This window comes from Gopherus flavomarginatus, chromosome 19 (genome assembly GCF_025201925.1).
Source record: "Gopherus flavomarginatus isolate rGopFla2 chromosome 19, rGopFla2.mat.asm, whole genome shotgun sequence".
Lineage (NCBI taxonomy): Eukaryota > Metazoa > Chordata > Testudines > Testudinidae > Gopherus > Gopherus flavomarginatus.
In genome coordinates this window covers 683,503-708,705 of record NC_066635.1, presented here as the reverse complement: position 1 = coordinate 708,705, position 25,203 = coordinate 683,503, and the positions used below count along the sequence as shown (strand labels likewise).

General features: G+C 48.8%; 1 protein-coding gene and 1 non-coding gene across 2 annotated transcripts in view; one reads left to right on the top strand and one right to left on the bottom strand.

Annotated features, from left to right (window-relative positions):
• Window positions 1-12,811, top strand: part of LOC127037657 (zinc finger protein 2-like) — a 98,063-nt gene extending 85,252 nt beyond the window's left edge. Inside the window, exons 11-13 of the mRNA XM_050929671.1 lie at window positions 4,235-4,361; window positions 9,934-10,047; window positions 10,408-12,811. Of these exons, the coding sequence (XP_050785628.1) occupies window positions 4,235-4,361; window positions 9,934-10,047; window positions 10,408-11,504 (1,338 nt within the window). The 3' untranslated portion in view covers window positions 11,505-12,811. The remainder of the gene's footprint in view (window positions 1-4,234; window positions 4,362-9,933; window positions 10,048-10,407) is intronic.
• A 7,282-nt stretch (window positions 12,812-20,093) lies between these two features.
• TRNAR-CCU (transfer RNA arginine (anticodon CCU)) lies at window positions 20,094-20,166 on the bottom strand. Its single transcript has one exon. It is a non-coding gene; the product is annotated as a tRNA-Arg (tRNA).
• Window positions 20,167-25,203: the final 5,037 nt, after the last annotated feature.

Sequence of the window (25,203 nt, the reverse complement as noted above, 5' to 3'; positions counted from 1 at the left end):
CCCATGTGAATGGTGGCAGTGGGGAACCATCACTTTCTGTTTATGTATTGCATAGTCTCATAAAATCCAGTCAAACAGTCCCCCTTTCCCTCTAGTTATTTAACAGCAACATAAAATCCCCTCAGATCTTGGTATTTTTCTCTCATGTTATCAATTGCTTACCTTGTGACACGTTTTTTCTGCAAATCTCCAAGACTGATATAAAATATCCTAAACATTTGCCCCACTTCTCTCCAGTTATCTATTTCTAATTGAATATGAGATTTTTCCCCTGTCTCTCTAATGATAAAATACAAAGAAAATCTCAGATTTACACCTTTCCTCAGATACTTGAACATGGATATAAAATGTTTGCAAATGTTGCCCATTTCCGCTCTATTGATTTATCAAATATTGATGTGAAATACACTCAGATTTTACCTCATACCAACAACTGATATAAAATCTCTCCAATTTTACACTTTCCTCTCTATAATTGGCAAAAATGGATCCAAAATCGCTCAGATTTCCACTCTTTCTCTTTCATTTCTGAACATTGATCTCAGAGCTCAGGATTTCCATTTTTCTATGTCATTATCAAATATCAATTAAAATCCTCTCAGGTTTGGGGCTGTTCCCCATGTGTCTAAATCCCAGCAATTTCTTCCTTCCTGTGAACCTGTTCCCCTGAATCATTCTCCATCCTGGATGTTGCAGAGGGTTAAATTGCCCAGTGATCATCTTTCCCCTCTCCTTGGAGAATCATTTCTTCCTCCCTTTATCTTTGTTAAAATGTTTGCCACAGAAAAAGACCAGCCACGTATTTAATACACATCAAAACCAGAAGCCTCTCCCTGTTTGGGGATCAGTGGTTCCCAGCTGGTAACAAGAGAGTTGGCTTGACCCTTTTCTTTTCTCCAGCTGTCACAGGATGAGGAAGTCACTCAGTGCAGCTTGGGTCCAGAAGTATCCCAAACCCCATGACAAATGGCCTCTGTGAGGGGCTGCTTCCCACATTGCTAAGATGTAGCCACCTTGGGATGGATCCATGGTGACCACTATTTGCTAGTGACAGGGCATGGACATGTCTTATCTTTCTGCTGAAGGGCAGGTGGGGGTCCTAGGCAGGCAGTGAGTTCCCAATTGGGGTCCCCTTGGGGAGGTCCCTGGCTGGTGGGGGCTCTTGATAGGGGAAACCCTGTGGGATTCCTAGCCTGGCAGTGAAAATCTGGTGGGGGTTCTCTGGCCTGTGGGGCTCTGAAGGGTATCTGGGGTCTCTGGCCAGGGATTCTGGTGGTTGGGTCCCAGGGAGTATCTGGTGGGACCCTAGCTGGGGGGTCTGGATTCTGGGTACTGGGGATGTTTGGGGGAGGCTCTAGGGGCTGCTACTAACCATATTCCTTCTATCTCATTAGCTTGTGCCAGAATCCTGGCTCCAAGCACTGCCCGGCATTCCCCGGCCAGGCCCAGTCACCGCGATAACTTTCTATCCACTTATCAAACTGTGAGGTGAAATCACAGATTTTTTTTTCTCCCCTTTTCAAAACTGCAGGAACTTCTGGTTCCACTGGGAAAATTTGTGCCCCTCCCCCCCCAAGTCCTTGTCCTGGATCTGGGGGGCGGGGGAGGTGGGAAGGGGGTCAGTACTGCCACACAATGGTCTCTTCCACAGCATTCTGGACTCATTCTGAAATCTGGTTTCACTGAGACAATGATAATCCAGAGTCACTGTATGGAAAGACAAAGAGTTACTCCAGATAGACAGCGGGGCAAATTTGATCAGCAATTCTCCCTGTGAGGAGGGGCTCTCATTAGCTGCTCTCCCCAGAGAGCTAAAGGAGGGAAGCTGCTCAAATGCTCTGTCCCTCTCTGCTTAGGATGTTGGGGTTTATCTTCCTGGGTCAGAGGCTGCAGACTCCATTGTGATCTGGGAGACCAGGCTTAGCAGCTGCTGCTCCCCCAGCGGCGGTTCTGTGCTGGGATGTGACCTTAATTAAAGCTTCTTCTCTGCCTAGCCCAGATGATGACTTTCTCCAGCTTGTACTAGCCCCTTGGGGCAAACCTGGCCCCTGTTAATACAAATTCTACCATAGACTCCAGGTAACTGAAAGACCTCTGAGAAAGTGCTGGGGACTAGCAAGAAAGTGACTCTGCACAAACAGCCTCTCCTCCCATTAGCAGTTTCCAGGAGAAAATCCAGCCATGGGAGAGCAAAGCCCCCAGGAATGGGACTTTCCCAGCCAGAGGAGCAGAGAGAGAGGACAGGGGAAGGAGAGACTGAAAGGGGCAGTGGGAGAAATGAGTCGGTGGGGAGATTTCCAGTGAACAAAAGAAGGATCAGACAGAGGAAAAGCCAGTTCCTCGCTCAATATTCCCCCTGCTGGGGTGTGACTGCCCTGTGGTCAGTGTCCGAGGGAATCCCTCAGAGTGACTCCTTTGGTTCTGCTCTTTTCTAGCCTTGTGTTCAGAGACAAAGGGCAGATCTATCCTACCACCAGACCGGCAGGTAGTGCTCTCCCATCAACTCCCGTACTCCAGTGCCTCAAGGGGCGAATACGGACTCGATGGGTTAGCAGCAGCAGTCGGATGCTGCAGTAAGTAGATCTAAGTAAGCCAACTTTAGCTACGCTATTTTCACTGCTGAAGTTGCGTATCTTAGATCAACCTCCACCTTCAGTGTAGACCAGGGTTTTGTTATGGGATGGAGGGACAGAGAAGGGAGGTTAAAAATCTCTCTCTGGGCTTAGCCTGGCAGGAGGGGCCAGATCTACACTGTAATAAAGAGATCAAGCATGTTCCCAGCATGGCAGAGTCTAGGATGTCTGTCTGGAGGGAAAGGGCCTGGGGGAATCGTGATGTGAAACTAACTAAAACCTGTTCTGAAACCTCCACAACTGCCCTCCTCGCCCTGCCAGGGCTGCAGAATGAGCTCCATGTTTCGCTCTAGCTCATTCCATCCTCCCATGGGACAGAGGAGGGAAATGGCTACAGTGGAGCCAGCTCAGGTAGGGATTGCTGGGGGGTTGCTGGTGGGTTCCTGCTGGAGGGAGAGGGATAGCAAATACACCAGAGATGGAAAGGTTTGCACAGTCTGGTTTGGAGGTTGGAGCGGGGCAGGAAATGCACAGGATGGGGAAGGGAGGAGGACAGATTGTGGCAAACCTGCTGGGAGTTGTTTAATAAATGGCATAGACTCTAGGAGCAGACCCATGAAATTAGGAGGTTGAAATGCCCTCAATTCTGGAACAGAAAATAACCCACCTACATGGGGCTAGGAAAACTGACCAGTCTCCCGGTGCTGGAGGCTGACCTGACTAACCACTGGCTGCTGAGAGATATGAAGGGGGCACCCCCCAGTCAGACACAGGGGAGATTCCCCTCCCTTCATATCCAGCTCCTCACAATGAGGAGGGGGTTGGGCTTCCTACCAGGGAGCTCTCCCTGGATCCTGCTAGGAGCTCCATCTCCTCTATCAGTCTGTGGCTAATAGGTATGTGATGGATTTGCTGGGAGAGACAAGGGGCTCTTTGTTCATCCCCTCACGCTGGTGTTTTCAGGATTCTCTGAGTGGGCTGGGGGTGGGACTCTGACTGTCATCCACCAGAGAACATAAGAACGGCCGTACCAGGTCAGACCAAAGGTCCATCTACCCCAGTATCCTGTCTACCGACAGCGGCCAATGCCAGGTGCCCCGGAGTGAGTGAACCTAACAGGCAATGATCAAGTGATCTCTCTCCTGCCATCCATCACCCCCCTCTGACAAACAGAGGCTAAGGACACCATTCCTTACCCATCCTGGCTAATAGCCATTTATGGACTTAGCCACCATGAATTTATCCAGTTCCCTTTTAAACATTGTTATAGTCCCAGCCTTCACAACCTCTTCAGGTAAGGAGTTCCACAAGTTGACTGTGTGCTGTGTGAAGAAGAACTTCCTTTTATTTGTATTAAACCTGCTACCTATTAATTTCATTTGGTGACCCCTAGTTCTTGTATTATGGGAATAAGTAAATAACTTTTCCTTATCCACTTTCTCCACATCACTCATGATTTTATATACCTCTATCATATCCCCCCTTAGTCTCCTCTTTTCCAAGCTGAAGAGTCCTAGCCTCTTTAATCTTTCCTCAGATGGGACCCTCTCCAAACTCCTAATCATTTTAGTTGCCCCTTTCTGAACCTTTTCTAGTGGCTTCCATTTGATTGAAAGAGAGTGGTGCAGTAGGTATTGAGTGTTGGACTCTTGCTCTTTCAGGGGCCGGTGACCTTCGAGGAGGTGGCTGTGTATTTCACCAGGGAAGAGTGGGCTCTGCTGGACCCCACTCAGAGAGCCCTCTACAGAGACGTCATGCAGGAGAACTATGACAGTGTGACCTCGCTGGGTAAGGATTCCCATCCCCTCAGTTCTTGGAAGGGGAAATGAAGAGAAATGGTTCATGCCACCCCCAAGTGCCATCCCTACTCTGCCCTGTTTCTGCATCACTGCAATATGCCAGTGACACACACACTACCAAAGACCCTCCTCTGCTGCAGAACACTTTGGGAACAGCGCACAGGAGCAGTATCACACAGTGTCAAATATCTCGTGTTTGCTCAAGTAAAACTGTGGCTTAGGTCCAGCATAACATAAGAACGTAAGAATGCCCGTACTAGGTCAGAGCAAAGGTCCATCTACCCCAGTATCCTGTCTACCGACAGTGGCCAACTCCAGGTGCCCCGGAGTGAGTGAACCCAACAGGCAATGATCAAGTGATCTCTCTCCTGCCATCCATCACCCCCCTCTGACAAACAGAGGCTAAGGACACCATTCCTTACCCATCCTGGCTAATAGCTATTAATGGAGTTAACCTCCATGAATTTATCCAGTTCTCTTTTAAACCCGGTTATATTCCTAGCCCTCACAACCTCCTCAGGCAAGGAGTCCCACAGGTTGACTGCATTATGTGAAGAAATATTTCCTTTTGTTTGTTCCAAACCTGCTTCCTATTAATTTCATTTGATTCCTAGTCCTTGTGTTATGATGAGTAAATAACACTTATTCACTTTCTCCATGCCAGTCATGCTTTTATAGACCTCTCTCATATCCCCCCTTTGTCTCTTTTCCAAGCTGAGAAGTCCCAGTCTTTTTAATCTCACCTCATACAGAAGTTCCATACCCCTAATCTTTTTTTTTGTCCTTTTCTGAACCTTTTCCAATTCCCATATATCTTCTTTGAGACGGGGAGACCACATCTGCATGCAGTATTCAAGATGTGGGCGTACCATGGATTCACAGAGAGGCAATATGATATTTTCTGTCTTCTTATCTATCCCTTTCTTAATGATTCCCAACTTTTTGTTTGCTTTTTGACAGCCACTGAACGCTGAATGGATGTTTTCAGAAAACTACCCACAGTGACTCCAAGATCTCTCTTGAGTGGAAACAGATAATTTAGACCCCATCATTTTATATGTATAATTGAGATAGTGCAGCCCATTGGAAAACAATGTGCTATCCTGACATCTAGTACTGCTGAGCTCCTGCATTCAATAATATCCGTGCCCTTCCTGTTCCCTTTCTCCACTGAACCCCGCCAGCCCATGGTTACTGTTCCCAGCTTCCCCAGGACTCTCTCAGTGTCTGTGGACCTGTCTGTCAGCAAGAAGCAGTGCCAGGGAGACTTGCCCTCTGTCTGGAGTCTTGGATTTCTGGGATATGGATTTACTTTCTCTGTGTTTTAGGAGCTTCTTTGAAATTAAGTGTCTGTGACATTAAGCACAGTACAATCTGGAGTGTTGAACAGCTGTGTCCCCTCAGTTCCCTAGGCTGGGATACCTTTTACACTGCTCTACTGTGAGAGCAGCCACTCCTGGGCAGTTAACACACAGTCTCCAGCATGTAACTCGCTCCCAGCTTCACAGTATTGGGTGCTGCTAGTCAGCGACTCCCGAATGACAGTACCCACGGGACAACCCCAGAAAATTCTCCGGTCCCAGACTTCCCCCAGAAATGTGCATCTTGTCCTGTCCAGCACACTACCGAACAATGCAAGCTCATATGAAATCTGTCATTTCATCAGTGGAAAATGACATGCACCAGCCTTGTTATCCCCAATGGAGTTTCCAACACTCTTGAATCCAAACACACTGGTTAGGTAAAACAAAATTGTTAACTACTGGGAAAAAAAATCTTTTCAGTGACTATGGGTAATGAGGCATAAAAGTCAGAATTCTTTACAAAAGAAATGCAAGAGAAAACACAAACTAAGGTCTAAGTTAACAAGCTAAAATGGATTCAAAGCAAATGTGCTGAAACAGGCTGGCTTTCCTTTCAGCCAGGACTCCCCCTATCCTGCCCCTGCTGCCCAAGTTCAGTTCTTCAGGATTTGTCATGGGCAGAGGGAAAGGGGAGAGAGAGACTTTCCTCACCTTTTTATAATTCAGTCCTTTCTGTTAGAAACAGCTTCAGTTCTCAGCTGAGTGATGGTGCCAGGCTGTCTGTTGTAGATATGAGTTTCATGAGATGGAATGTAAATGTCTTCTTCACATCTTCCCCCTGCCAGCAAATGGCTGTTTGACCAGCCGTTTGCCTTGCTGTCTCTGAGCAACCGGTCTGTGGGTGTTCCCCAGAATTGTAACTTTTTGTAATATCATACAGTAAAATCTCATCACTTTACATGCAGTCTTGCTACACATTTTAAGAGGAGGATAATATTCAGTAGATTATAGAATTTCAAGTGATACTTCACAAACCATACTGTGTACAGAATTGATCATAATTTTCCAGAAGTGTGAACGTAGGCTTACAGACTGACACAGGGCCTGTCTGTGTGTGTTCCCAGCAGATATGTGGCTATTTCAATCCCTCCTAAGCAGAGTGTTCTGCATCTCCAAGCACCTGGGCAGCTGGTTCTGGCAATTCACCGCTTTACTAAGTGTGACACTGTCTGGAATTGTGAGACACTTTATATTATTATTAATACCAATATGATAAAATTGCAATGAATTGTGCTAGATATGGCATGTTAGGTGTCAGGGAAAATGTTATGATTTTCCAAGTATGATCATTTTGTTTGTTTGTATCACCTTTGTAGTGTGAGAGATAGATACATAGGGTATATCTGTATTCCAGATTGTGGACTGTGTTTCTGCGTGACACCCCCAGATCTATTGGCATCAGCACTGCCTAGCCTGTTCGATGGCCCATCCGGGTCATAAGCTGTACAATGAACCCATTGAAAGGATCAAGGGGATACATCTATTGAGTCAGCGAGACATGCAGGGGTATGCCTGTGTAATGAGACCTCCAAGGCTTTTCCATGCCCTGTGCTATTAAGCTTGTGTTTGGGACACAGGAAATACAAGCCCCGTGGCAAAAGGAATATAAAGGGCAGCTGCATCATCTGCATTTTGTCTTCAATCCCTCTTCCTACCTCTGGGGCAACTTCTCTACAAACCGACATAGGCCCCGAGTCTGTGGGTGTTCTGCACCCACCGGGGAGCTCAGCTGTTGGCAACGCCAATCAGCTATTTAGGATGCTCAGCAGCCCTCAGCAGCTCTTTGGCTGGCTGTGGCCACTCAGCTGTTTGGTGCCAACGCCCGCCTATCAGCTGTTTTCCCTGCAGCTGCTGTAACTCCCAGCTCCACTGCAGGCATGCGTGAGTCCTTTTAATTTTCAGGGCTTGGCAGCTTCTGGGCTGGGGATGGGGTGGGCAGCCTCTCGGCAGAGGGGAGATGACTGGGCAGCTTCTCGGCTTGCCCCAGGGGGCTGATGGGTGCAGTACGGGCTCGGGAGGAGTTTCTCAAGGACTGAGCCAACAATTCTCAGCTCACCCTGGGGTCTCCCCTAAGACCTGTGCTCCTCCTCCAGCCAGGAGAAACCAGCGGTGGGCCCCCTTAGTGCTGGGCAGGGGGACAAACCAAAAGACATTGCTCCTTTAAGAAAAGTTTGACCTGGTGTCTGATGAGTGAACATGGCCTGAGGCCAGCTGCTTGCCCCTTCCCCGTGCGCCAGCCAGCCAGCTGGGTGCACCGAGCCATGGCCAAAGGTGAGAGGGGCTGCACTGCAGCCTGAGCCCCAGGTGCAAATGGTCAGCCCCCCTTCCCAGCCTGGACCCTGACTGTGCCCAGACTCTTCCCATGTGGGCTCTGGGAGCTCCCAACCCCTACGGTTCTGACCCAGGTCCCAGGGCTCTGCATCCATTCCCCCATGTGTGGGGGGACAAGAGGGGCCAACACACCACCAGTGCCTGTAGCCGCATCCTTCCCGTGGGCTCTTCTCCATGGCCATCTCTCATGCCTGGGAAAGTAATGCTTGCTCCCCTCAAGGCTGTCTCCCCCTCCCCTGCCCAGCTCAAGCTTGGCTGAGGGGCTTTTCCTCCCCGAGAGGAAGTTTATCCCTTCCCGCGCCTATCAGCATCTGCGTCAGGAAAGATTGATTTCCTTCCCCTGGATCCATCCACCACCCCCCATCTCCTCTTCCCTGGGAGCTGCATTCCTTTTGCTGCATTCACCCCCGTGTATGAGCTTCAAGTCAGGAGACACTGCTCTGCTTCACCTTGGGATGCCTGAGCTTGTCTGTCTTTAGGGTGCTGGGCTGCTGCAGCCCAGAGGAGGAAGCAACCCCTCCCCCCGCCTTTGGCCATGATCCCAGCGAGGCTCCCCACCCACAAAAGTTGAAGAGTGGGTAAGGGAGTCAGTGAGCGAGCTTCAAAGTGGGGGTGGCTGCAGCCTCGGGGAATGGGAGGATCTGGAGTAACACAGCAGCCCTAAAGCAGGATGAATAAATGGGCCATTTCTATGCTGGGCTGTTGAATTCAATTTCTCTCTCTGGCTCAGGCTGGGCAGTTTCTGGGCTGGCCACAGTGGGTGGGGCTTGAGGGAAGATAGAACTGCTTTGAGTGGGTGGGTGGGAGCGGGCACTAAATAGAGGCACCAGGAGGTGGGGAGCAGAAAGAGAGAGAGATGGGAAAAGGGACCCAAGTAGAGAACAAGAACTAGGAAACATCAGGAAGGGGAGATACCAATTATAGACACACTTTCAATGAGTACACTGAAAGTGTATAAATATGCTGAAAATAGCCTCCCCTCAAACCTGGCAGAACACCCCTCCAGCACAAGAACCCTTGCCCTTAAGGCAGGAGGGGGTGGAAAGGAGTGAGCGGTAGATAGGAGGCATTTAGGGCAGGGGTTCGGTAAGGAGGCGGCATTCAGGAAAGTCTAGGGAGATGGGGTAGGAAGATGTACAGTGGGGGGTGGGGCCAGGATGGGGCACCCACCGGCAAAACCAAAAGTCAGCACCTATGCAAACTGAAGCCTTGAACAAAGGACTGAATGACCCATCCAAGCTGTGGCTGTGTTCCAAACAGACTTTCAAGCCGGCAACTTACCAATACTGCTAAGAACCTGATATATAAATTTCTGAATGTATCTGTTTGCTTTCCCATTTAACAACTTTCTTTCTGTTCTGGTTTTCTTTCTCTTTCTTATCTAAACTTTTAGTTTAGATGCTAAGGATTGTCTGGCCTCATGGTATTTTCAATAAGATCCAAACCCATGCTGACTTGGTAATGTGGCTGACCCTTTGGGGTCAAAGGAACATTTTGTTTATGTGCTCAGAGTTTTTAAATAACCTCTCACTGTACCGGACCTAGGTGCTGACTGGGAGTCAGAGAAGTGTAATGCAATAAAGGGGGCTGGGTGATTTCTTTTTTCAGCTTCTCAATAATCCGTGTGGGTGATCAGAAGCACAGTTTGTGATTGGTCAGTGAGCTTAACTTCAGTGTTAACCACCAGTTTTGGGAGCATCTGCCCTCCCTTTTTCAACCTGCCCTGACCTTGGCATTTTCAGTGAGGACTGCCCCAGGCACACCAAGTCACACTAAGCACTGAAGATAAATTAATAGAATATTTTTATGACCAAGTCTTAAGAAATCCACTGAACTCCTTTTGTTTGTTTTCTTTTATCTGAGCAGGGTTTCCAGTTTCCCAACCTGATGTGATCTCCCAGCTGGAACAAGGGGAAAAGTCATGGGTCCTAGACCTCCAGGGTTCAGAGGAAAGAGAGATCCTGAGAGCTCCCTGCACAGGTGAGGAAACATTAAATCAGCTCAGAATCTGTAAGTGCCTGAAGGAAACATCTGGGATGCTGTGCAAGCCCTTGGGATGTGTCTCAGTTTATTATTGTCCCTAGCAGGAGTCATATCCTCAGGGTAAATATAGTTCATGGCTTCCTGTAGATCCTAGCAGACACTAGGCAATAGCTTCCTCCCTTCCCCTTGCAAATTTGGATGGGATGAGAAGGTTGAATTGATCCCCTCCTCTCTCCTATTTGGGGGAAGAGTTTGAGGACATTCAGTTCTTGATTTTTATTTGACCTCCCTCCAGCACTTGTTTTGGTTTGGTCTTCCCCTTTCCATCCCTGTTTGAGGTTTCTGTCTCTATCACAGCAGGTGATGCAATGGTATGTGAGAAAGAGGAGCAGAATTCTCAGCAGGAAAATGTTGAGCAAGTGGATGGACACAGAGAATTATTGCGAAGATCAAAAAGAAATGTGTCGAAGAGTCATGAGCAGGGAAGATCATGGGAGACTCAGTACACAGCAGAAAGAGAGCATGGAAAACAGCCAGGAGAGAAAATGGGTAAATTTATTTCCTGTCGGGGAAGTCAGAAAAGTGTCAAGGAAACCACAACACAGCAGGAAATCCTCATGGGCAAGAGGGAAAATACATGCAGTGAGTGTGGGAAAAACTTCACTCGAAGATCAGCCCTTTCTGATCATCAGAGAATCCACACAGGGGAGAGGCCCTATGGATGCAGTGAGTGTGGGAAAAACTTCACTCGCAGCTCACACCTTATTGCCCATCAAAGAATCCACACAGGAGAGCGGCCCTATAAATGCTGTGAGTGTGGGAAAACTTTCTATCGCCACTCGAGCCTTATTGCCCATCAAAGAATCCACACAAGGGAGTGGCCCTGTAAATGCAGTGAGTGTGGGAAATACTTCACTGAGAGCTCAGCCCTTTCTGCACATCAGAGAATCCATATGGGGAAGACGCCCTTTGAATGCCATGAGTGTGGGAAAATCTTCAGTCGTAGCTCGCACCTTATTAGGCATCAGACAGTCCACACACGGGAGAGGCCCTATGAATGCAGTGAGTGTGGGAAAACCTTCAGTCACAGCTCGCACCTTATTAGGCATCAGACAGTCCACACAGGGGAGAGGCCCTATGAATGCAGTGAGTGTGGGAAAACGTTCAGTTTCAGCTCACATCTTATTAGGCATCAGACAGTCCACAGAGGGGAGAGCCCCTGTGTATGCAGTAAATGTGGGAAAACCTTCAATCACAGCTCACACCTTAGTAGGCATCAGAGATTCCACACAGGGGAGAGCCCCTTTGAATGCAGTGAGTGTGGGAAAACCTTCAGTTGCAGCTGGAACCTTATTAGGCATCAGAAAATCCACACAAGTGAGAGACGCTATGAAAGCAGTGAGTGTGGGAAAACCTTAGGGCCCAAAGAAATTTTGTCCAACTCCACTTCCTAGTTCAGTGTGTCTCATTACAGTTCCAGAGGATACCAGGGTTAGATTGAGAACAATCATCCTTCACCGTTTGGATCTAAAGAGAGAGTGCTTCATAGGACAGTCCTTCCCCGTGGATCCCAATCTGGCTGCCTGAGTGGGTAACAAGGACCTTCAGGCTGTAGAAATGATGGTAACCAATGAGGCAACAAATGTGTCAAGCTCCAATTTCAGATTTCTGGATACTCACATGTTGAGCCCTGATTCTAAGGTTTTGTGTCTGATGCTCTGGCTGCACAATAAAGCTGATGTTGGTGCAGCTGTAGCACTGCTATTACAGATGCTCTCCACCAATGGGAGAAATCTCTTCCCTGGGATTTATTAGTCTAGCCCCACAAGCGGCAGTGGCTATGTTGGCAGGCAAAGCTCTCCTGCTGATGTAGTGTTATTTCATGGGAGGAGGGTTGTGTAACTACATTTCTCACCAGTGTGTATTTTTCACACCCCTGAGCAATATAGTTACGCCAATAAATGTCTTTAGTGTAGATTAGACCTTAGTTTTCTCTTGTTTTATATATTTACATCACTTCTCCTCTACCACCTCCTACTTTGAAAGATTAAAGAGTGTGACAAGAGAGATATTTTCCCCCATGATGCAAACATTCCCATATAGGAAACCCCTTCCACCAACACACATGGCAAAAGAGCCAGAGATATATGAACTCACATATAGTGTAAGGAGTTCTGGTAGAAAACCTCCCTCCAAAGGTTGGGGTGGGAGAATGTGTGTGAGAAAGAGTGTGTAAGAAAATATAGGCCTAGTATAGATTTAAATTTTTTGTATTTCCAATAGAACTTATTTTGCTTAGCTTCAAAGTTAATTTCTATTAAAAGGAAAACTACTCGAGGAGACAAGTTGTATAAGTTTTTACCCACTTAGCCTGTAAGAGTCACTGAGTTCCTCAATTCTCTAATTTGCAAAGAAAAGACATCTGTCATAGAATGTGTCTAACAGATAGGAAAGCTGCAATCGTCAACCATCAATATCAAAGAAAAGGATGGACTCCAGTGCCTTTCCTGTCTAAAAGCCGGCTAGAGGCTGATCTACAATGAAAAGCTATGTTGACATAGCCACCTCTCTCAGGGGTATGAAAAATCTACTCCACAGAGTAGTAGTTAATGTGAGCTCCAGTGCAGACAGGGTTGGGTTGGGTTGTCAGAAGACTACTTCCAGTGTTTGAAGTGTAGACATAGCCTTAGGGCTGGTCTACAGTACGCGGTTATTTCGGAATTAGCTGAGTTAATTGGAAATAAAACTGATTCCGTCCACATGCCCAAATCTTTTTTTTTTCTTCAATTGAAAGGGCTCTTTAATCCGGTTTCTGTACTCCACCTCAGCAAGTGGAGTAGTGCCAAAATAAGATTGCAGTTCCAGATTCGAGGTACTGTGGACACAATTTGACATTATTGGCATCTGGGAGCTATCCCAGAATGCTTCCTTGTGACCACTCTGGACAACACTCTCAACTCCGATGCAGTTGCCAGGTAGGCAGTAGAAGCCCCAGGAACTTTTGAATTTCATTTCCTGTTTGGCCCACTGTGGTGAGCTCATCAGCACAGGTGACCATCAGGACAGTCCATCATCACAGGCGACCATGCAGCGTCCATCATCATGAGAGACCACGCAGTCCTGGATTCACAGATGAGCTCCAGCATGGTCTGAACAGGAGGTACTGGATCTCATCGCATGTTGGGGAGACAAATCTATTATGGGAGAACTATGTTCCAAAAAAAGAAACACAAATACACCTCTACACCGATATAACGCTGACCTCGGGAGCCAAAAAATCTTACTGTGTTACAGCTGAAACCGCATTATATTGAACTTGCTTTGATCCACCAGAATGCGTAGCCCTCCGCCCCACCCACCCACCGCCGGAGCCCTGCTTTACTGTGTTATATCCAAATTCATGTTATATTGGGTTGCATTATATTGGGTAGAGGTATATGTACGCTAAAGTCTCCAGGGCCATGATGGAAAGAGGCTACTCCAGGGACACAGAGCAGTGTCATGTAAAAATCAAGACGCTCAAGCAAGCGTATCAAAAAGCCAGGGAGGTGAATGGGCTCTCTGGGTCACAGCCCCATACATGCTGCTTCTACCATGAACTGCATGCAATTATGGGGGGTGATGCCACCACTACCCCACCGCTGTCCACGGACACGTGCAAGTTGGGAGTTACACGGAGCAGGGAGAATGACTTTTTGGAGGATGAAGAGGAGAATGAGGCGGACTGCACAAGCGAGAAGTGGGGAATCCGCTTTCCTCCATCAAGGTTCCCTCCCCACTCTGAACTTTAGGGTACAGATGTGGGGACCTGAATGAATGACCCCCTAAGTTTATTTATCAGCTTAGGTTAACAGTAAGCTACCACCACCAAGTGTATTCCAAATCTTAGGGGAGAGCCCCTTGGAACTCTGCCTTTCCCCAATTTCCCAAGTCCCTAACCCATCCTTTTCCGGACAGTCTTGAGACTAATTCCCCCCCACCCCAAGTCCCTACACCCCTTTTCCTGGGTAGGCTTGAGAGTATACCCTTACCAATTATTCCTGGCAAACCTGGTGGATGAACTTTGTGACTTTGTCTTCACCCATAACTATTTCACATTTGGGGACAATGTATACCTTCATGTCAGCAGCACTGCTATGGGTACTCGCATGGCCCCACAGTGTGCCAACATTTTTATGGGTGACTTAGAACAATGCTTCCTCAGCTCTTGTCCCGTAATACTCCATCTCTACTTGCTCTGCACTGATGACATCTTCATCATCTGGACCCATGGAAGAGAAGCCCTTGAGGAATTTCACCAGGATTTCAACAATTTCCATCCCACCATCAACCTCAGTCTGGACCAATCCACACAAGAGCAGTATCAACAGGAAAGGGAGGAGAGAAGTTGAGAGACTCCATGCACTGCAGCTTGCTGTGAATGGAGAGCTGGATGCCAGAAGGGGGTGGCAGTGTGAATGGGGAACAAGTGTGCCTAAAGAGTAGAAAGCTTTGTGCCAGATAGCACCTTCAGAAGACTTCCCCAGACTGGCTTAGGAATGCCAGTGTGACCTCTCCTGGCAGCCCCCAAAGAAGGAACTGGGTGGACTAAATGGACAGAGCCCCTCTCTATCTGAAGCCTAGCAAGGGAGATACGTGAATCCCACCAGAAGTTAAAATGGTAAATAAGAGAGGGGAAGCTCCACTAGAGGACCTGGGCAGCTTCAGATACAGTACAGGAGGATTTCCACTTCTAAGCCATGAAAATAGAAATTGACTTTTCCTTTCCAGATTCATCTAATATTCAGAAAGAGAATCTAGCACCTGCCTTCCAGATTTGAACACCCTCAACATTCAGGAGTGCTCAAGCTCAATTTGGGCAACTGTTACTTCATTTCTCCCAAATCAAATATGCTGATCCACTGTCATTTGCTGTAGAAAAAGTAGGATAAAATTGAGCAATGCTGGGGTCTTCCCAGTGCTAACTAAGGCTGGAATTGCTATTTTCAACAACCATTACCTTTTTTTTTTTTTTTTTTTTGTTTTTTGTTTTGTTTGTTTAAAAGGAAGACAGTAATATTGCACTGGCAAATTTCCCATAGAAACAAAAAATGGAACAAAAGAATAATAAAGACACCTCAACTTTCCTCATTTAGCTAAGACAGTCTTATAAGATGGATCCAAACATCTTCCAAACACACAAGCTGAAAATTGTTCCACTTCACTGTAGTTCTGTAACCATGCGAGAACCAGTCCTGTCTGTGTACATCTAAAATTCTTACTGAATTCAGAAGTGCCTTCCTTTTGTGATGATATCATCTGATATGTTCAGCCTTTGTAAGCGAAGCAGGTTCACGTTTAGTAATTGGGTGGGAAGCCTCTCAGAAAGCGTTAGGTGCTGTAGGAGGTATTGCGTATTCGCTAGGTAATGTGAGACCTTCCTGTTACGCTAGTAAACCAGTGCCACACAGAATGCACTTTGCTCCTAGAGTCTAGAATGGGGCCCTTTACTTCTATACACAGCCCATTAAAGACAATGAAAAGACTCCCACTCACTTCAACAGGCTTTGGACAGAACTGGTTATACACAGGGTAACTCCACTGTCTTCACAGGGTCCTGGTCTCACAGCGGCGGGGGGACATGTGAGCTTGTTGAAGAGCTGCTGCTCAGGGATGGGAACCTCCAGGCACCCCAGCTTCCAAAATCATTCAGGCTGCACTTTCTGCATGACTATGTGCTAGCTGAGGGGTGCATGGGAATTGGTGACCTCTGCTGCAGGTGATGGGCATCTCAGGTACTTAAAGCCATGGCCTGGAGGAGGGAAGTGCCTAGCTGCAGAGTCTGCAGCTACCTAGGTCCAGGGCTGAGGATTTAGTCCCTAGTGCTGCCGTTGCAAGGTTCAAGCATGCTCAGCCTTGGAATTGTCACCCCCTCCTGCGGCTAGTAGCTGCAGTTGTCTAAGGCTGGCCTCTGGCAGTTGGCTCCATGGCTATAGCCAGAGAAGCTACAAGTGGCTCCGTGACTACTGGGGTCATTAAGCTAGAGCAGCTAAAGACACTGGAGTTAACCTCAAGGAACAGAGGTCTCCAGCAGGAAAGGAATGTTAAAGGGAGCAGGGAAAGGGAGCAGGTCAGGCTTGCAGAGGGAGCTTCCAGCTGGTTGGGGAGCATGTCCAAAGTAGAAAGGAAACAAGTATGAGAAGAGGTGGTGGTGACCAAGTAGCAGACTAGCATGCAGATGGGAGCAGAAGGAGAAAGGTTGGTGTTTTCAGATTTCCAAGGGCTAAGTCCTCACTTTGGGGAAATGGTGTTTGCAGGTGGCTTGCTCACATGGCAGGATGGGGGCTGAGGGAGGGATCTGTCAGAACCGATCAGGTACCTGCTGGCTTTAGGACTTTGAGCTGAGACTAGGACCACATGCAGTGACTGGTGACATGGGGGGATACTGGAGACATGGCTAGAGAAGGTCTGAATGAGGAAGGAGATAAATCTGTGGAGAGTTGCCCTGATCACTATGAAAGTGCTGCTACCTGTGGACACTGGTGAACTCACATGGGTACAGCTCAATGAGAACTGGGGGCTGCGGGAGCTGTGTATGGCAATGCATATAGTTATGCAGAGGTGTGTGGTAAAAATGTCTCTGAGATTCAGTACCAAGTATACTATGGCACCAATGGCACTGCCACACCAGCCCCATACTCAGAGCCCACAATGACTACGTGGAGGCCAACAAGTATGTTTGTTGCTTGGGCTTTCAAAAGGTTAATCTGGCACTAAATCCAGACGGTGGAGGATGGGTGCTGGGAGTTCAGAGGGAAAAGGCAGCAGAGTGACACAGCAGCAGTGTGCTGGGCCCATAACCCAGAAGTCAACAGATCAAAACTCTCCTGTGCTATGCAGGGACTTGTTTCTTTATGCTCTGGGCTTTCAAGCAAAACAGAAACCAGCAGAGCACCAAGAGCCTAGGCCCATGAGGTAAGAGGTGGCTGAAGCAGTAGCCTGCCAGGGAGCTCCCCAGCACCTCTGGCTGCCTGGGCTGAATGCAAAAGACAGGACTGGGTGTGGTGAGGGACGCCTGTCCCAGCCTGAGGCAGCAGTGCTTCCTGGTCCCCTTTTCCCACCCACACTGGCAGGCGGCTGCTGCAGGAGAACACAAGGGAAGCTCTCAGGACACTAGGCAGCTATGAAGATTTTGCATTTGGATTAAGCCCAAGACCCTGGCGGAGCTGCTCGGAGATGGGCTTTTGGGGTGTGGCCCCCACACTCTTCCAGCCAGCAGGTGACCCCACTGTGTCCAAGAGGGAACCTTTGAGGTGGCAAAAGGAGGATTTCCCAGCTCCCAGCAGACCTTGAGGATCCCACGAGGAGCCTTCAGGAGCATAAACCCCCCTCCTTTCGATTAACAGCTGAACTCACTGACCTATGATACCACAGAGACACCTACCAGCCGCTGGTTTGCCAAGGTCGCTGCCCAGCACCCTGCAACTCTTCCTGCCAGTGCCAGAGCTCACAAGGCACTAGCCTGGAGCCAGGGCCGCTAGGCGCTGCTGAAGAGAAGCCAGCAGAGTGACACAGAGGAAGAGTCAAGGCCAAGGCCAGTAAGGGGGTCACTATGTCTGCCCTATAACCTTGGGTGTCAGGTCGCAAGTCTAGGGGCTTGGCTACACTTGCAAGTTAGTGCGCTTTAAAGCAGCCCTGGGCACCCTAACTCCTGAGGTGTCCACACTGGCAAGGCACATGGAGCGCCTGGGCTCTGCAGCTGGAGCGCTCCTGGTAATCCTCCTCCATGAGAAGCATAAAGCTCGCTGTGCCTGGGCTGAAACGGCTGGGCATCAGGGTGGATGACGTGTTGGGTTACTGCACTGTGATTGGCCTCAGGAAACATCTCATAATCCCCTGAAGTCAAGTGCCCACTCTGGTCATTGTTTTGAAATCAGCTGCAGGCATGCGGATATCCCCTTTCAAAGCTCTGTTTCTGACAGCTGGCTGCTTATCTGCTCTGGGACAAAGCAATCATTAGTGTGGAATGCTGCTGTTGTGAGCGTGTATGGGGGGGCGGTTCTGCTGCTGTCCGAACACACAAGACAACATGCTGACACACAGCCCCTAAACACACTGTCTCTCCCTCCACATACACACAACACACTCCCTGTCACACTCCATCCCCAAACCCCATTTGAAAAGCACGTTGCAGCCACTTGCACACTGGGATAGCTACCACACTGCACTACTCTTTGTGGCATTGCAAGAGATGCTAATGTGGCCACTCCAGTACTCTTGCAGCTGAGAGTGTGAACACACAGCAGTGTTTTCCCTGCTGTGGTCTCCGAGGGCTGGTTTAACTCTCAGCGCTCTACATCTGCAAGTGTAGCCAAGCCCTAAATTTGCCAGACCAACCTACCTGAGTAACTGTCCTCCACCACCACCATGTGCAGTGTCATAAACAGATAGGAGGAGTTAATAGAATAGAAGTACTTTATATCTCTTTTGCCTTTAAAGGGTTAACAAGATCAGTGAGCCTGGCTGTCACTTGACCAGAAGACCAATCAGGGGACAGGATACTTTCAAATCTTGAGGGAGGGAAGGCTTTGTGTGTGTGCTGTTAGTTTTTGGTGGTTGTTCTCTCTGGGTTCTGAGAGTGACCAGACGTGCAACCAGGTTTCTCTCCAGTCTCTCTGATACAGTCTCTTGTATGTCCAGAATAGTGAATACTAGGTAGATAAAGCGAGTTAGGCTTATGTTTGTATTCTTTATTTGCAAAAATGTATTTGGCTGGAAGGAGTTCAAATTTGTATTTTGCTGGAAAGATTTTAATTTGTATCTGTGCTGGAGGGAAGGCTTCTCTCTAGTGTCTATAAGCTGAAAGACCCTGTAACCCTTACAATCTTAATTACAGAGACAACTTTTACTTTTTCCTTTCTTTTATTAAAAACTTTTCTTTTTTAAGACCTGATTGATTTTTTCCCCTTGTTGAGGCTCAAGGGAATTGAGTCTGCACTCACCAGGGAATTGGTGGGAGACAGGGAGAGAAAGAGGAAGGGGGAAGGTGCATTTGCCTTTGTTGTAAGATTCAAGGAGTTTGAATCACAGTCATCTTCCAGGGTAACCCAGGGAGGGAAAGCCTGGGAGAGGCAATAGTGGGGGAAAGGGTTTACTTTCCTTGTGTTAAGATCCACGGGGTCTGGGTCTTAGGGTCCCCAGGGAAGGTTTTGGGGGGACCAGAGTGTACCAGGCACTCCGAGTCCTGGTTGGTGGCAGCACTACAGGATCTAAGCTGATAATTAAGCTTAGAGGAATTCATGCTGTTACCCCATCTTTTGGACTGTAAGGTTCAGAGTGGGTATTTATACCATGACATGCAGTGAGTAGGGGCACGGTGAAGCAAACACCGCACAGTCTCAGCCTTGTGCATACTGGGGTGGTCACCTCCCTGTTCATGAGAACTAGTCCCATCATCTCCGTGGAGCTCCAGTCTGCCCTGCTGCCACCCTTGTCTGTGTTGTCTTTTCTAGCAGTTGACTGGAAGGTACACATTGGCTTCATGCCATGTAGCCGTGTTGTCTCAAAGGGCAAAAGCAAGAAGAATGGTGCCTTCATAGACCACCCAATATTCCATAACATAGTTAAGGAAAATATTTCTCAGTGAACTCTCAATAAAAGATCAGAAACAGCCAGTGTCTGCACCAATCTACGAGCATTGGTATTTTCTTGAAATTTGTCAGACCAACCTAACTAACACCTAACACACACTTGAACCTCTTCTTTTCACACTGTTACTCATTCTCAAGGTCTGCTTTGCCTCCAGACAGATCCATTCTCTTTCAGTACGGCCCTGCTCTTTCACTGAGGTGTTGGAGTAAACGCTTCCCTTCACTCTAGTCTCAGACATACACTAGTATTAACTGTTTGCTACTGCTGGGTTTAGAAAGCATTTGTGGAGTGGAAGATGCCATTTCTGGGGGATTGTTCCCAAGCTGCAGTACTTTGTGTTCAAACATCTCCCAGCTTCCTTGGAGGAAATAACACCAGGTTTCTTTGCAATATACAAGAAGAAAGTAGCTTTTCACCCCAGATGGGACTTGAACCCACAATCTCTGGCTTAGGAAGCCAATGCCTTATCCATTAGGCCACTGGGGCTCTTAATTGCATGTGAAAGAGGGATGGAAATTCCCTCTCATAATTGCATATTCCTCACATTCACTCAGAAGCCAAATATCCTATTTAATGGCCTTACAGAAATATGTGCATCCCCTGGCAGAGAGGCAACTGGGCAGGTCGCTGACAGAGCTGAGCACCACCTTTCTGCGAGCCATTTTTAGAGAAGAACCCCATCCTAGAGTCACTCTTCCCTCCTTCAGCACCTCCACGTCTGTGGCTCTGAGTGGCAGTAGGATGATTAGGGTGCGAATCCGGGGCTGGAAGAGGGGTAAGGTCAGCCTCTAAGGAGTAACCTTAGTGGGCTATTGGTCAGTTGTTGGGATCTGAGCTCTAGATCAAAGCTGCACAGTGACCTGACACCCAGGGTTACAGGGCTGACATAGTGACCCCCTTACTGGCCTCGATGAATCCCAAGCCCTTGTTACTAAGGGCATTGAGGAGTCTCTGTCCATTAATAACTTCTGGGAGCTCCCCAGAAGGCTGTGGGCATCATCCACCTCCTGCCTCACAGGTTAGACTCTTGGTGCTGTGCAAGCTGCTACCTCACTTGCAGGCCCAGTGTAAGAAGAAGGAGGCCTGGTGCTGGCAGAAGAGGGTTTTGATTAATCGAGCTCTGTGTTATGGGCACAGGAGGGGGAGTTTATACTCCCCCAGGGATGCCACTGAAGCCTCCCTGTGGGGTCCTCAAGGTCTGCTGAGAACTATGATGTCCCCCTTTTGCCACCTCAAAGGCTCCCTCTTGGACACAGTGGGTTCACCTGCTGGCTGGAAGCGTGCGAGGACTGCTCTGCAAAAAGCCCACCTCTGAGTAGTCATGTCAGGGACTCGGGCTTAATCCAAGTGCAGAATCTTCAGTTGTGTATGTTTTGTTCCTTTCCCACTTCTGTCTAAGTGGCAAGTGAGAAACGGACGATACATACCGGCCCGAAGACACCTCCCTCCCACTTCCCTGTAGGCCATGCAAAGCCCTTGGCCTGCCTCATGCCTCGTCAGGAAAGCGCGGCCATGCTGTCCAAGCCTGAGTCTCGTCCGCAGCCTGGCCCGCCACGGCTGACGGAGTGCAGAGCTATGCAAGTCAATGGCAGGTTGAGTCGGGAGCTTCAGCTCTTTCCCCTGACAGCCACACACACTGCCTAGCACCCGGAGAGCCTCCCTTGTGTTCTCCTGCAGCAGCTGCCTGCCGGTGTGGGTGGGAAAAAGAGGACCAAGAAGCACTGTGGCATGAGGCCCTCACCACGCCCAGAGAGCTCCCTGGCAGGCTGACACCTCAGCCACCTCTTGCCTCATGGTCTAGGATCTTGGTGCTCTGCTGGTCACAGCCTTGCTTGAAGGCCCAGAGGGGTAAGGAACAAGCCCATGCACAGCAGAAGATGGCTTTGACCCATTAACTGCGGGATTATGGACCTAGCATGCTTCCACTGCACCACTCTGCTGGCTTTTTACCTGCAGCAGCCAGCACCCAACCTCCAGCATCCACACGAGTGCCTTGTGAGCACTCGTGCTGGCAGGCAGATGTGCAGGCTTCTAGGCAGCAGCCTTGGTTAGCCCATATATGTGTCTCTGTGGTGCAATGGGTCAGTGGATTCAGCTTTTAATTGAGAAAATTGTGGTTCAAACCTACCCTGGGACAGTGGCTGAGTTTCTCCATTTTTCCTGGCTGCCTTCCCCTCTGTCCCAGGACTGTCAGTCACGTTCACACTCGCTGCTTGCTCAGCCCAGCACTTATTCTCAAAACTCTGCCAAAGCACCTCAGTCCTGCCTCTCCATGACCCTTCCAGGCAGAAGAGGGCCAAAAGGATTCCCCTCTTGGGGCTAATTCCATCCCTTGCCACAGGGCTGTTTCAGCATCAGTGAGAAGGGAATGATGGTGCTTGTATGAGGAAGTGTCTTAACTCATTCTCCCAGTTTTCAATCAAACTCTGCAGAGTGGGTCAGATCCTCAGCTGCTCAAAACTTGTGTCCTTGATCTCAGTGGAGCTATACGGATTTACATCAGCTGAGGATATGGCCCATACCTTTTAAAGCTGTATCCCCACCTAACTCTAGGGAGCCGAGCATAGGTAGTGTTATCTAGTGGCCAGAACAGAGGCCAGGGAGCCAGGAGCCCAGACAAGTCCCTGTTGCTCTCTGCATCTCAGGTTTTCCACCTTTGCAGTGTCACCTTCCCCTTGGGTGAAACCTGCTACAGAAGCACACAGTGATCCCTGCTTTCATTCAGCTTCCCTCTCCCCCCTACTCATCTTGCCACCACACTCCCTCCATGTTGCCACCCCATGACACGGAGACCCCTTCATCACTGACGGGATGGACGGCGAGATCATCTTGAGAGAGCCGCTCTTGTTGCTCTGCAGGCATGGCAGGACCCCAGGCCTTGGAGAGGCTAAGCAGAGGGGCAGGCAGCTGAGTTCTTCCTTTTCACTTCCCACTTGATTCAAGTATCTGCATCACATTTGTGACATAGCCAAGTGGCCCAGGGAGTCCAGGGCCAGGTTCTCTGAGCTCACTCTCACGGGTGTAAACTGGGAAGAGAAGAGGAAAAGAGGGGGAAGGAGGGAGAGGAGGAGTTTTATTGCCAAAGCAGGTTCCAGCGACATGACTAGCAGTGACCAAGGCCATGTCTGTGCTACAGGACTAGAGCGGCACAATAGGGACCCAGCCGACAGCCACAGAAGGGGTTTTAATGTCACTGCAGGAACCCCACCCCCAAGGTGACAGCAGCCAGGCTGATGGAAGCATCTTCTGTTGATACCGCCGCGTCTATAGCAGGGGGAGAGTGGCACATCTACATTGGGGGGTGGGTTTTTCACAGCCCTGAGCCCTGTAGTTATGTCAGCCTAGACCAGGCCTGAGCCAGGTGGAACACAAAGCCGAGAGCTCAGGTAAGTCTCTGACCGAGCTGGGGAAGGGCTACAGAACAAGCTAGATACAAAGGGGAGAGGTGCTCAGAAGCAGAGGACTGCTGAGATCTGGACACTGCTTTAACTAGTTCAGATCATCTCTCATGTCTGATGTGAACAAACACGTTGGATTTTTTCAGCTCTCACACCTCTCCCAGTCACAAATCACATTTCAGTATTGAATGTTTCCATTGCTCTTCTTGTGCAGTGATGGGGACTGTCCTCCATTCTTACTGTGAAAATCACAGCAGCAAGATGGAGTCTGGCGTCACATGGGAAAATCACATGTCCATGCATGACTCAGTTTGCAGGCCAGCACCGTTGTTTACATGTTAGTTTGAATGTTCCCAGGAAAACGCAGATGTGGACTGGCGTCTCCCAAAGTCCAGTGTCAGTGAAGCGTTTCTTGATTGGGCACTTCCTGAGAATAGTCCTTTCTCAAGAAGCTGACCAAAAGCATCACTGAGGCTACCTGGAATCAAATCCATTTGAGATACAAATACATAGCCCATATGCATAACTTCAAATACAAAAATGGTACACACATACAGCTAGTATAATTATAACCAGCAAATCATAACCTTGTCATAGACACCTCACATGACAAACTTTGCACATTGGCCTCATGCCATGTAGCCGTGTTGTCTCAAAGGGCGACAGCAGGAAGAATGGTGCCTTCATAGACAATCCAATATTCCATAACATAGTTAAGGAAAATATTTCTCAAAGAACTCTCAGTAAAAGATCAGAAACAGCCAGTGTCTGCACCAGTCTACGGGCATTGGGATTTTCTTGAAATTTGTCAGACCAACCTAGCTAACACCTACCACACACTTGAACCTCTTCTTTTCACACTGTTGCTCATTCTCAAGGTCTGCTTTGCCTCCAGACAGATCCATTCTCTTTCAGTACGGCCCTGCTCTTTCACTGAGGTGTTGGAGTAAACGCTTCCCTTCACTCTAGTCTCAGACAAACACTAGTATTAACTGTTTGCTACTGCTGGGTTTAGAAAGCATTTGTGGAGTGGAAGATGCCATTTCTGGGGGATTGTTCCCAAGCTGCAGTACTTTGTGTTCAAACATCTCCCAGCTTCCTTGGGGAAAATAACACCAGGTTTCTTTGCAATATATAAGAAGGAAGTAGCTTTTCACCCCAGATGGGACTTGAACCCACAATCTCTAGTTTAGGAAGCCAATGCCTTACCCATTAGGCCACTGGGACTCTTAATTGCAAGTGAAAGAGGGGTGGAAATTCCCTCTCATAATTGCATATTCCTCACATTCACTCAGAAGCTAAATACCCCATTTAATCACCTTACAGAAATGTCTGCATCCCCTGGCAGCGAGGCAACTGGGCAGGTTGCTGACAGAGCTGAGCACCACCTTTCTACCAGCCATCTTTAGAGAAGAACCCCACCCTAGAGTCACCCCTCCCTCCTTCAGCACCTCCACGTCTGTGGCTCTGAGTGGCAGTAGGATGATTAGGGGGTGAATCCAGGGCTGGAAGGGGGGTAAGGTCAGTCTGTAAGGAGTAACCAGGTGGGCTACCGGTCAGTTGTTGGGATCAGAGCTCTAGATCAAAGCTGCACAGTGACCTGACACCCAGGGTTACAGGGCTGACATAGTGACCCCCTTACTGGCCTCGATGAACCCCAAACCCTTGTTACTAAGGGCATTGAGGAGTCTCTGTCCATTAATAACTTCTGGGAGCTCCCCAGCAGGCTGTGGGCATCAGCCGCCTCCTGCCTCACAGGTTAGACTCTTGGTGCTGTGAAAGCTACCCCCTCGCTTGCAGGCCCAGTGTAAGAAGAAGGAGGCCTGGTGCTGGCAGAAGAGGGTTTGGATTAATCGAGCTCTGTTATAGGCACAGAAGGGGGATGGGAGGGGGAGTTCATGCTCCCCCAGGGATGCCACTGAAACCTCCTTGTGGGCTCCTCAAGGTCTGCCGGGAACTGTGATGTCCCCCTTTTGCCACCTCAGAGGCTCCCTCTTGGACACGGTGGGTTCACCTCCTGGCTGGAAGCGTGTGGGGGCTGCGCCATAAAAGCTCGTCTCTGAGCAGCCATGTCAGGGACTCGGGCTTAACACAAGTGCCGAATGTTCAGTCGTGTATGTTTCGC